Source organism: Etheostoma spectabile, chromosome 2, assembly GCF_008692095.1.
Source record: "Etheostoma spectabile isolate EspeVRDwgs_2016 chromosome 2, UIUC_Espe_1.0, whole genome shotgun sequence".
NCBI lineage: Eukaryota > Metazoa > Chordata > Actinopteri > Perciformes > Percidae > Etheostoma > Etheostoma spectabile.
Window position 1 is genome coordinate 2,792,192 of NC_045734.1, and position 13,121 is coordinate 2,805,312.

The 13,121-nt window shown below is 42.0% G+C and overlaps 2 protein-coding genes across 9 annotated transcripts in view; both read right to left on the minus strand.

The window, feature by feature from the left end:
- Nucleotides 1-6,466, minus strand: part of LOC116695805 (ETS-related transcription factor Elf-2) — a 16,995-nt gene extending 10,529 nt beyond the window's left edge. For 4 of the 7 annotated variants that reach the window (XR_004333556.1, XM_032526322.1, XM_032526313.1 and 1 more), the window contains exons 1-3: nt 6,063-6,466; nt 1,265-1,432; nt 530-782 (exon numbers count right to left, since the gene is read on the minus strand). Coding sequence is in view for 6 of the 7 variants with exons in the window: in XM_032526322.1 (XP_032382213.1) it covers nt 530-782; nt 1,265-1,339 (328 nt within the window). In the remaining variant the exon portion in view is untranslated. Of the gene's footprint in view, nt 1-529; nt 783-1,264; nt 1,433-1,733; nt 2,020-4,320; nt 4,600-6,062 lie in introns of those variants that run through there. The other 3 variants (XM_032526305.1, XM_032526291.1, XM_032526299.1) reach the window with 3 other exon arrangements.
- Nucleotides 6,467-6,936: 470 nt separating this feature from the next.
- LOC116695934 (fibrous sheath CABYR-binding protein) overlaps nt 6,937-13,121 on the minus strand; it is a 16,290-nt gene continuing 10,105 nt past the window's right edge. Inside the window, exons 6-8 of one of the 2 annotated variants that reach the window (XM_032526489.1) lie at nt 9,730-10,590; nt 7,999-8,061; nt 6,937-7,708 (exon numbers count right to left, since the gene is read on the minus strand). In XM_032526489.1, the coding sequence (XP_032382380.1) occupies nt 8,015-8,061; nt 9,730-10,590 (908 nt within the window). In that variant the 3' untranslated portion in view covers nt 6,937-7,708; nt 7,999-8,014. The remainder of the gene's footprint in view (nt 7,709-7,998; nt 8,062-9,729; nt 10,591-13,121) is intronic. The other variant, XM_032526480.1, reaches the window with a different exon arrangement.

Sequence of the window (13,121 nt, forward strand, 5' to 3'; positions counted from 1 at the left end):
GAAATCTCCGATTGGACAGATAGTCTAGCTAGCTGTCTGGATTTACACTGCAGACACCTGGACAGACATCTGGCCAAAATGAGGGACATCTGGCCGAATTTCTGGCGATACCTGAACTATCTTGGAAGTGGATTGCGTCAAAATAGACTATAGCAAGCTTAACCTATCAACCTGTTGGTCAAAGCAAAATTATAAATGATCAGAAATCTCTCAATTCTAGAACTAATGTCTTGTTTCTGAAACATGCAGCCCACAAAAGTAAATGGTACAACAGCAGGCAAAAAAAAAAAAATCTCTTTTTCTTATAATCCGCCATGACCCAGAGGAAATGGGATCTGAGCACCAACAATGGTAACAGGATACAGAAAAACAAACAAACAGGAGACACATTTCTCAGCACCTTGGGAAAAATATCAGGGTTGGGTAACGGAGTGGGTCATCTGATGCACTAACCAACAATACCAAAAGGAACAATATGAGGTGACATTACGTCCAATTTCCGATGAATACAGGAATATTTATGTCTCACCTGGCTCCCCTTCTGTCTCCACCTCCTGCTCGTCACCCACTTCCTGCATCAGGTAGGCCTCGTCATCGCACACAAACACCTGGGCGAAGTAACCTTGCTCGTCGGCCATGCTGGCGCCGGGTACCTCCTCCACTATGACTGCTGGGTAATCCTCAGCCTCTTCTCTGTCCTGTACTTCTTCATAGGCCTCCTCAGCTTCACACTCGCCTTCTAGCTCCCCTTCAAACTCCAAGTCCACCTCACACTCTCCCTCCTGCCGGGGAAAGGGATTGCGGTTTGAAAGAGAGCAAGGCAGTCAAAAAAAAAGGTTTTCAATAAGTGAAATAAGACAGATATGAGAAAAGAAGGCAAGATTCTGTTGTGAACTGTCTGCTTCTCTACACAGAGCTTACGCCGTAGTCTATGTAAGTGGCCTGAGGTTCATACTCATTCTAGCGTATCTCTTTAAGAGAATAGCAGAGCCGGCATGTGTGTATGCTGGGGAGTGTGTGGTAGAGCGAGTGAGAGAGTGGCGGTGGAAATGAGTAGGAGGGAACGCAACGCTACCAAGCCACGGCCAAACGGACCAATCACAGCTGTTGCGGTCTGTGTCGCCGCAACGTGTAGTTACATTTATTTGTACACATCCAGCTACTGCGTAGGGTCCGTATCTACACGCACCTACGTGTGTACCCGTGGCGCGGGCTTAATGCAGGAGCATGAATCGGGCTTCACTCTTGCTTGCCTCTGACCCACCTGCTGGGGGTCCTCTTCAGCTGCGACATACTCCACCACCGTCCCCCCAGCGTCGACCAGCACCACTGAGGCCATGACTCATGCTCCTCAGGGATCCGCAGTCACAGCCAGTGATTAGCCACCGCACCTCTGTCTGGTGGACCCACCCAGTTCGGTGAATAAAGGCCCCTGGAGTGAGAAGACACACTGGGTAAACAAAACTTGGTTTAACATAAAGTCTGTGATGCAGATTTGGTCCAAACTGAATTTTTTGGTGAGTTTGATGATGACAGAAGTCTGTCTATTTCCATATGTTATCCCTGCGCTGTGTCCTTGGTCACAACAAGGAATGCCTACCACCTCCAGAGTTGTTGTTGTCTAGCTGACCCTGGGCTTTAATCCTGTCCTGCAAAGCCCACGTTGCATGTTTCTCCCAACAATGTCAAATTTTTTTTAAATCACCATGAAGCTTTTTAAAATGAAAAATCACCTGGCTTAAATGCAACCAGTCTGAACCTTCCTCCGTCTGTCCCAACTTTAGACACAGGTTTCATAAAAGGCCAGGATCTCCTGTATCTCTTCCATCTTTTCCATTCTAGCTTTGTTCTGCAGGAAGTGCCTGTCTGCTATTACAGGAAGAGATATACTGACAAGAAGCCAAGTGAGTTCCTTAAACACGCACACAGTGTCCAGTGTGAGATCTAGGCAGGGCAGACTGGAGCCATGGTAACAGTTGCTAAGAACCACAGGGCCCTCAGTCCCTGTTCGGTGCTGCTCTGCGGGGTGACAACAGGATGTAAGACAAAGGGAATGCCAACAAATATACAAAAACTGCATGACGCTGGTTAAACTGATGCTCCACCTGCTCTGCCTTTACTCAGTTTTTAAAGAGCTTACTTGGCCACCGACCTACTGGGATTTGATATATTGTTTACAACATGGAACAGCAGCGTGTGGGATGGTATTCAGACCGATATTCTGAATATAGAGAGATGTGTCTTTTTTGGCCATTTTAGTATTAAAAGTGAAACATATTGCTTGAAAATACAATCTATAAAGCATAAATCCAACCTGTCTCAATTTTCCAAGTATGTAACCAAAGCAATAGGGGTGCACCAATCTGATATTAAGATCGGATATCAGCCCTGACATTGACAAAATAACTGGATCAGAAAAATTAACAGATACACGGGCCAATCCAATTTTTTATTTTTTCCCTCCATTGCAGCACATCCTACATCATTAGTCAGCGGCACATGTGTCGCATGCTGGAAGAGTTTAGTTAACTGTTGCACAACATGGAGTGAGTCAAAGAGGCGGACGTGGGGAGATATTTCACGCTTGCCACGCCATTTAGATCGTCGGCTGTTTGAAATGTCTGCAAAGTAAATGTTTCAAGAGGTGGTGGTAGTACTGCAAAGTGCAATACATCGACAGATACACAAAGCCCAGGCATCGGATTCGGTGTTAAAAAGGCAGATTGGTTCATCCTTACTGAGCAACCTAACAGTGTCATGTCAGAATAAGACATGTCTTACATTTAACTTGTAATACTGGGACTGACTACCTCCACCCTGCAATACATGAACAACGCTCTTCTACATGGATCATGAACTGGTGAGGATGCTGATTTTTGTGTAGGACATGAAGCTTTGGCATGATATGGACATATGTATGTAGCCATCAAGTGCGTATTTAAGATCATTCTACAGCTTTTCACGTTTAAAGCATAACAGCTGGAGACATTTCCCGTCTTACGGCTGTAACTAGCTTAATTTTTTTAGCTAGCAACAGCTGATAAAGGTCTAATAACGACAGTTGTCATTTCAGCCAGCCAATTCCACATTTACCAGCTAGAAATACTAGCAATTAAACTATCTACTTCAGTCTAAAATCAAGAGCCCTTGTTTTGAAATGAATTTTAATGGTCAACCAGCCACAAACTGCATATGTGCTGTGCATAACTAATGGAGACGGATTGATCAGGTAAACTGGGGGTTTGAAATTCTCACTGCAAGTTCTCTACTTCCATTGTTTTTCAACACATTAAATGAGGAGAAGCTGTCTGAAAGTGTGTATCATTATTCCTACTGGTCCGATTCCTCCCATTTTCTATCCTCTCTGTGATGGCAGGCTTTTCCCCCAGCTTCAAGTGTGGCCATTTAAAAACAACGTATAAAAGATTTGCCTTTAGATGGCAAACGTGCACACTGCAGGCAGAGAATCAATATGTGTGTGCATGTGCAAATACTTAATGCACGCACGCACACACACACACACACACACAACAACCACACACACACACACACACCACACACCACACACACACACACACACAACACACACACACCACAACCACACACCACACACACACACCACACACACACAACCACCACCCACACACACACACCCACACACACAACACACACAACCACACACACACACACACACACAACACACACACACACACAACACACACACACACCACAACAAGAGCTGGTAGGAGTTGAGTCTCTCAAGCAGGACTTCAGGTTGAATTGAGTCAAACAGGTATTACAGGACCGGTTGGATGACTGCAGACACGTGGCTGCCTGGTCGCTTCTGAGCTCAAACATAAATGAGTCAAGAGGCTGCAATATTACCATTGCGACACACTAGTTAATTACAAAAACAACCAGCAAATACGTTAAAGTCATGTTAATGAAAATGAATTAATACTTTAATAAAGCCAAAAGCAGTCAATGTGACCTTTTCACTTCTAAAAAAATAGCTACTAGTCATGTTGGTATTCCAGGAATTGAATATATTTCTGCTGCAATGAAAGTATATCCTGGATAAGAGCTACAGCTACATGTCTCAAATGCGTCAAATCCAGTCCACTTTTAGCCTTTGATTCCGAGGGTGGAAGCACACGAGTAGCTTGATTCTTTAACAAATGTTGTTGTGGTTCATGGTGAGTCAGTAGCAGTCTCATGACTTTACAAAATACAGAGTCATCATGACAGGACAACTTTGCCCACTGTGAAATCCCAACAAACGCATCAAGACTAAAAAAAGGGAAAACTGTCCAAACTTGCCTTGCCACAGAAAGGTCGATGTGAGTCAAAATGCAGTCTTGCATCTTTACTTGGCTGCTGTTAAAAAATCCACAAAGAGGAGAATGAAAGAATGATGCTTTCTTGTCGAAGTACAGGAACACAAAAGGACTTTTTGGCACCTTTCTCTCTCTCTGCCTGTCTCTGACTTTCTCCCACACCTCCTCTCTGTCTGTCTGACATCCATCCATCCACTGGGCCGTCCATCTCCTCTGTCTGCCTGCCTGCCTGCCTGCCTGCTCGCTCGCTGTCTGCCTGGGTGGACGAAACCTCTCAAAGCGAGTCAGCACTTCTCAGACCCTGCCCTGAGCTCAGATCACATGACAAGGGTGAAACACACACACACACACACACAGTCACATGATCTTTCAACAACAGAGCTTTTGTTCCAAGTAACTGGGGCTGCTAGTAAAGATACAACGCCCTGCCTTGTGCGTTGCCCTCCACCAACACACACATGCACAGACCCAGTAGTACACAACGAGCAACTGAAATGGCAACCATGACTCAGGATTTGATTCCCACACACCCACACACACACACACACACACACACACACACACACACACACACACACACTTCAGTAGCCTGTACAGTTCACACTGGACACAGCGGGTCCAGGCCCCTGGCCTTTGTGAACTAAACAACACTACTTCACCACACACAATTAATAACTGCCACTAAAGCATAACGTCCAGTAGCTGAGAAAAAGCCCACTGTGCTCCACAAGGACATTACATGATGCTACTTTACAGTGTGGTCAAAGAGCGGTAGAGAGGTAGAGAGTGGTGCTGGGGAAATTACCAGGGGAAAGTATTGGGTTTTTTTATCCATCAAACACAAGTTGAATGTTTGAGTTTGCGTTTTAAACAATCATTTGATTATGATTAGCTCCATTTCTGACATTTTGTATACTAAGCGACTTGTTAAAACATCGACAAGAAAGAAAAAAACGTTCCAAATATTCCAAACTACACTTTTTAAAATAAACAAAATGATATGAAAAAAAAATAGTACTAGACGGTTAAATCCTTAAATCGGTTATGTTCTATTCGAATTTTGCAATAAGCAATGAGAAATTTGCAAAAGCTACAAATAAAAAGAACAGTGTTTCCAGCACGCCACCAGCATCAATGGCCTACTTATCACCACCTGATACTAATGTTACATCACACAGCAGGGTTACAATAATATACTCTCACTTGCAATGCTACTTAAAGCCAATGTAGGTTCAGTGTGTTGACACAATGGCTTGCTAGCTGGTGGTAATACCTCTGACACATAGAAAGCAGTGAGGTTAGATCCAAAATCAAAGTTACCAAATCCCACAGCTGGCTTTCTGTTTGCAATGCTTACAAATGAAAGACGTGAAAGACAACAGAGAGATGTCAGGCATGTACACGGGGGGGGGAATTCAATGTTGCAATGATACCTTTGCTCTTCGCCAGCCTTATCAATGAATTATAAGCCAGCGCTTGCATCATTTACATGTATTATTTTACATTATATGCCGAGCTGGTCAATAAACTCTAACGCATTTCAAGAACCGTCATTTTTGAGAATACGTCGAACACAAGAAGCAAACTGAATTGAAACAGAGCATTGGCAATAACTTGGCTAACGTTAGCTAGCTAAGTTAGCATTGTGGAAAAACAAGCTGTCAGAAAAGAAACACAACAAACCATGTGGCTATTGCTGGCTAATTGTTTGCTCAGCTCACATACCGTTAAATTCTGCTTACTCCTTGCTGGTAACCAACTTAGTTGACAGGCGGACGCTAGCTACATGACGTTAGCAGGCTGGCTAATGAGAGTGTGCTGTGTGTGTGTGTGTGTGTCTGTGGTGACAACCAGAGACAACTCTCCTCCTCTTCGCCCCGGACGGCTCTGCTCTGATCCCGCCGCTGCTGCTGTCGAGTATCAGGCTGGAGTCCCGCTGCTAACGCTAGCTAACTCAGCGTTAACGTTAGCTGTGTTCATGTTGAGGAGCCCACAGGCAGACGGGTACTGAAAACCTCAGTGTTCTTGGTGGTTCATGTGGGACAGTTACCGCCTGTTCAGGACGGTCTGCTCCTCTGGAGACTGACTGAAGTCTGTTACTCTCCGCTTGGCCAGGACGGTCTGCTCCTCTGGAGACTGAAGTCTGTTACTCTCCGCTTGGCCAGGACCGATCTGCTCCTCTGGAGACTAATCACCATAATAAACCTTACATTACATGAAAAAAGAAAATAATGAACCCCATATATTCATGTAACAAACTCATCCATTTCAGTTTGATTTGTTTAATTTCAAGTAAAAAAATAAATAAATCTAAATACTCCCCTGTCCCATCAGTTATAAAGGATAAATATCTCGCTTTATTAGGAATTTATTGTTTTGCTTTTTTTGATTTCGGAAAACATGGTCACATGGTCACTAGTTATTCCAAAAAACCTCCTGGGAAAAAAGCTTATATCCATACCCTTAGACAAATGATCAAATAACACTGTCTCCACCAAGTGGTTAGTGCACTACAATTTACCACAGTAGCATAGTGCATTACCATGTCGATTAATAATGGACACACAAATAATTGTATGCACAGCAAAACTGAGTTTAGTTGTCAATACTTCACTTTATTGAAAGTGTCTATGTACGCACATTATCATGACAACAGGGACATCGTTATTAGCTAAATAAATGTTGATATACTAATTTTTTAATAAGTTGTTTTGATATATAGTAAATATATGATCGTTCGTGCAGTCCACCGACAACTATTTATACAACTCATAGATAATGTTACTGTTGAATATAATCGACTAAGTGAGGGTTCAAAATGAATTTATACTAGCTGGAACTTGAATATGATTTATCTTGTTGTAGAAGGTAAAACATTAAAAACAACACTATAAAATGGATACTATATATGCATTAAATTATGGATATACTATTGATATCACCTTTTAAAAAGCAAATATATGAAAATCAGTTTATCACAACATTACATGAACAACAAACTCCTTCTACTCCCTACTTCAAGAGAAATGACTACAATCTAACGTTGTGTCCCATTCAACTGGACATGAAAAGCTTTGCAACAGGGGCACCTAGAGGACAAGTGACAGAATGGCAATCATTTCACAAAGGCTAAGAAAGATTGATCAAAAACAGATGGGAAACAATGAAAAACTGGTAACATTTCAAAAAGGATAATTTAGCTAACTGGGAACATTTAAAAAGGACACATGGCTAGTAAAACCAGTGGTGAGTTGTCCTCGTGTTGTTTACATCAGCCGTCCTGGCTCGGTTGACAGATGAGAGAGTGTTGTGGAAGGCCCACCGTCTGTCATGTCATAACTGGCTTGTCACCACCACCATAGTCTCTGGGGCTGAAAAAAAACACAACACCACCAGTTTTGTATGGTAAAAATGCACATGTTTAGTGTATGACTATGTCACTTTGCAACATACAGTTCATATCCTAGAGTTTAAATAAGTAGAATGGACATAGGCAGCAGGACTTCAACAGAGAACAAAGAAAAGTGTAATAATACTGTATATGAGCCACTGGCCTCATGAGCTGAGCATCTGTAACCTATCCTGAAGATGTCCATTCTACTCTGTCTCTAGCTCTACACAGACAGCTGTGCTTCTAGCTGTGCTGCTTTGGACAGTTTACCTTCTTAACTGTACTATTACATCACTGAGCAGCTTTTTACACTCCAGATAGACACCCTGGGGTCTGTGGATATAGGCAGAAATACATGTGGTCAGAGCCTAATACAGGGAAGACTCAGATTATATATATATATATATATATATACTGTATATACCGTATATAATTTTATTTCAATAGTAAAATAGAACTGCAATAAATGTAGCCCCATTGTGTTCTTTATTGTGTCGTAATAATGATATGCCCATACGATATAACAATTAAAATGTATTAAAATCTTTTTTTTTTTACATATGATGCAAGCTCAGTCTATATGTTTTCAGGTAGGTTTAACCCTACCTTAACTTTCTTGACATTTGTATTGCTTTTTTTCTATGTTTTTGGTCCTTTTTCTAACTTTTCATTCAGCTAAGCGCTTCTTTTTGTTTACTACCACTAGTATATACACAACTAACACAACTATTGCCACTACTTTTACACAGATCTTTGGAATTCTTGGTCACGTGAAATTATGCCGAATTTCTTAGTTAAACAAAATGAAATTCTGAATTATTTTGACTAGGTAAGAGCAGAGGAACATATGTTATTGGATGATCACAGACTGTCAAATACTATAAAATTAAATAACACCTGAAATTCAACTGATCGTTCATTTTGCCTTGCAACTAAACATCCATGCTATTTTGAGAAAATTTGTTAGAATGAAACACATATTTCTGATATAAAAAACTTTAAAAATGGGTCACATTCAACCCCAGGACAACAGGTAAGTTAATTAGGTGGTCCTTATTCGAGAACCACCAATTACGAATTTAGAATCTGAGAGCTTTCCAATTAATAAGGCCCTTTTATATGCAGATGTAGGGAGGGGGAGTTGTTGCCAAGTCAATGTTCGGTCAGCGACCATGATCAGTGGACAGAGCCCTGAACAGGCTACAACCCCTGCTCGGTGTAGGACTTTCCTGCAGCTGTCATCTTTAAAGATAAATGTCAGCTCACAACAAAGGAAACCTGTTAAAAGTCAACCGAAGAACCTGCCCACCTCCACACTGACTCTGGGAGAAGTGGACAGTGGCTCCTGTAGCCACTCCAAAACCTTTATTAAAGAAGGATCTAGTTCTTGATGTTTTTTTTAGGTGATGTTGTATGTTATATATTCAAACATACAAATCCAAGTCCGCGCCCTTAGTTCAGTCACAGTTCCTCAAAGCATGAAAAGCAAAAGTGGAATGGAAAACATTAAAAATGGCTCAGATCCATTTTAAGTGTATGATTAAGCCATGTCAATAAGCACCTAAATGGAATGTCACTATCATTAGTTTCACGTGTCAGTACGTCTGCTGTGACAAAGATGTATCATGTTGTCATCTAGCGTCTGAAATGGTCCCTCTTTTGCCCACACAATGATTTGTGATGTCAGACTATTTTGTCTATTGGGCAAAACGATAATAAAAATCTGATCTGAGAGCAGCCTTTTCTCACCCTACTTATTATTGACAATTATGTAAGTATAATATGTATTGTCTGACAGGTGGACACAAGCTTAAAACTTTGTGTATGATTTATCTTACTTTAGCCTTGGGGGCAATGCAGAGGCTTTTATTCTGTACTACTATGTCATTCCCTTTACCAAAACAACAAGTGGCTCTAATATGCAGAATTATAGGTAATACTAAAGTAGGCATGGGGCATTCAAAAAGCTTTTAACTGTCTGTTCATACAGTATGTTCTTACTTTGTCCATCCTCCAGTGACACTTCCTCCTGGACTTCTTGTGTTCCATCCACAGCTTCCTCCATGGCCATAGCAGCAGGTGGCACCCCCACCTCCGCTGCTGATGGAGCAGAGCGGCAGGCGTGGCAAAGCTTGGCCTCATGTGCTGCAACCTCTGACGTAGACTCTGCGTCAGCAGCTGAAAGGACCTCCAGGTCCGACCCGGAGGAGGCTGCAGCCAGCTGAGTCGTGTCCACAACAACTGGAGCTTCACCACGTGTTTCGTCTGCGGACGTTTCAGCTGCTGCCTCAACGGATGTCTCAGCCGCAGGGAACCTCTCACCTGCTGATGTCTCATCTGCTGGATCAGCAGCAGCGGTGGTGGTGGCCTCCTTCTCTGGTGTGGCTTCCTCAGCGGGAGCAGCATCTTCAGGCGAGGCACCTGTGGAGGGGACAGCCTGATCTTCACACTCATCCTCACACAGCTCCTCCGTTGTCGGGGCTGAAGTTGTAGGTTCTTCAGACTGAGATGCAGCCACCGCCTCTGTCTCCTCTGCTGCTACAGGAGCAGATGTGTCTTCTTTAACCAGCTGTTCCGCAGCTGGAGCTTCTGCATCTTCTGCATCAACACCAGCTTCTGCAGACTTCAGCTCCTCCTCAGCCACTACAACTGCCGCCTCTTCGGCCGCTTCTTCAGCTACCACCTCTGCGATTGCTTCCAGGACTTCTGGCCCCACCACCTCTGGTGTGGAGTCCAAACTTCCACTGTCCTCCATTTCCCGGACAGCTTTCACCAGACTCTTGTCACCAACAGACACTGCTGCAATCTCCACTGTGGAGCCGGCCAAGATCTTCACAGCTGTGAGCAGATCGGGCATAGACTCTGAATGACAGGAGGACAGGAAGTAGTGGCTGAGATGTTAAATACAGCATAGAATATAAGTTGACACATTACAACAGCTCAGAATATTTGAGTACAAATGAGCTTCAAGCGCATGTAAATGAATAATTCAAACTCCATTAGAAGCCTGGCACCATATGAAGCATGACTGTTGTATGATGTAACAGAAATTTGAGTATTGCATTTTTCTATCAAAGGATGTTCTCTCTTTAAAGAGACCAAACCCCCTCCTACACACGGACCTCAACTGTGTATTTTAGTGCTGAAACAATTTCATCAGTTAATTGATTTGTAAAAACACAGAAAATAGAACTGCAACTATTTTGATAATCAATTACACCATTTGTGATGTAATCAAACAAAAGATGCCAAATATTGACTTGTTCTAGCTCATCAGATATGAGGATTTGCTGCTTTTCTGTGTATCAAATAATTGGAAATTGAATATCTTCCTGTTTTGGACTGTTTGTCAGACATTTAAGGAAATCACAATGGGTTCTGGAAACTTGTGATGGATGTGTTGACATTTCATGCACTTAACTTTGGGTAAAGGTAATTGCCAGATTAAGAGATGTTGTTGCAGCCCAAGTTGAATCCCCTTATGCAAAACTAGGATTAGAGCTCATGTAGACTATTTTCCAATTTACCTTACAGTGAGCACAAGGCACTTGCAGCCCTGATCCTGGTTTACTCAGGGCTTTGCCGTGGTGTTTTGTGTAAATTGCTCTTACCTTGACCAGGTGTCTATCACTGCACGGTCTACAGTCACCACAGGCTCAGGGAAGAAGCTACAGGAGACTACCTGCCCAGTTCATGCTCCCTCTGCTGGTGTAATCCTTATAGAAAAAAGTGGAAAACACGGCACTTTGAAAGTTTTGAGATAGAGTGTGGTGAGCACTCTTACTCTTGGGAGACAATTTGTTTATGAGCACTACATTTGAATACAAAAAATGCCTTAACTCTTGATTTTAAGACTAGGATAAACCCTATATGGACATTTATGAAGACGTTCTCCACACAACGTTCAATTATTTCAATTTACATGACAATTTTATGTCGTTAGTAAACGTCTCTGGATTGCCACCAACAATCCCAGCCCCATGAGCCACCAGGACACCCTAAAACAAGCATTTTAATCTAGGATTAGTCTTAACCCCTTTCTCCGAGTGACTGCTTTAAACTGCGCTCCAATTAAAAAGCCAACACAAATCTGGTTTGACAATCAAGGGAATTTAGAAAGAAAAGAAACTGGTGAGCAAGGTCCCCCCTCCCTTCCTCCAACTTGTTGAGCAGGACCTGCTTCCACAGAAAACAGTCCGGTTACTTCTGGATAAGATGGATTTAAGATTATTCAAATCTTTCTTCTAATATTTAGACTGAAGGCACAGGAGCAGGAACATGGCACAGGGATTCTTCAGGAAATGAAGTTTTCTACAGGAAGTGGGTGTGTTGCACCTACAATATAATTGGCACAATATTCATGGCATGTCACAGTATACAATCAAAGCAACAAGCAGCTAAGACAGGGAGTCGCTGAATAACAGCCCTGGCCATATAAAATTAAATTATTCTTATTCTAAAAATTGTATTCATAATTGTGATAAATGCAAATTATTAAAAACATTAAATAGCCGTTTCAATCATACTTTTACCACATCACCATGTACACATTAAAAAAAATCCAATATTGAGACACTTTGTTCTCATCCAGTAAGGTTTTATTGTTTGAAAACTATTAATCATAACGACAACTTGCTCAAAGACAGATGAAGGAATTTTTTTGTAGTGTTCCCTGAAAGATTTCACATTTTAAAAAGTAAAGAAACATGTCAAAGAGAGTCAACACTGCAAAAAACATCTTGTACATGGCTGGTGAATTTGTAAGTAGTAGTAGTAGTAGTAGTAGTAGTAGTAGTATTTGAGTATGCGAGGTCATTATGAAGCAAATAGGAAAGAGGAGATACGCAAACATGATTAAGAAAACTGGACCAGAGCTGACGAGCTGGGTTTTGGTCAAACTTCACAGTGAGACAGTTCACAAAATACACAGACTTAGTGTTCCAACGCTCTACTTTTTTTTGCAAAGATTCATGGGCTCTAGCTGGAAGTAAGCATCTGCTGAGCAGAAGAAGACCAAGTGCAAATAACGTTGGAACGAGAAAAGACAACTTACACAACTTATCAAACGAGCTACATTCATTCACCGTGCTGACATTTTTAGATAAGGAAGAAAATGCCGGGCTGTCATGTCTTAAGGGCACTTAGAATAGCATAAGGAGAACAGTCATCAGCTCAGTTCTATCAGTCTTATTAACTGTATAGCAGCCAAACCATAATTTGGATTTGCTCGTTAAAAAAAAAAAAAAAATCGTATAGAAACTGAATTTTCCAAACTGAATCTTAAACACAGCTGAATGCCAAATGTTCTGGTTTGGGTCTGAAGGTTGGGGTAAGGGAAGGAAGGCACCCAAAAACTGGACTGATGAACCCCCAACTGGTAACCAACTACAAGT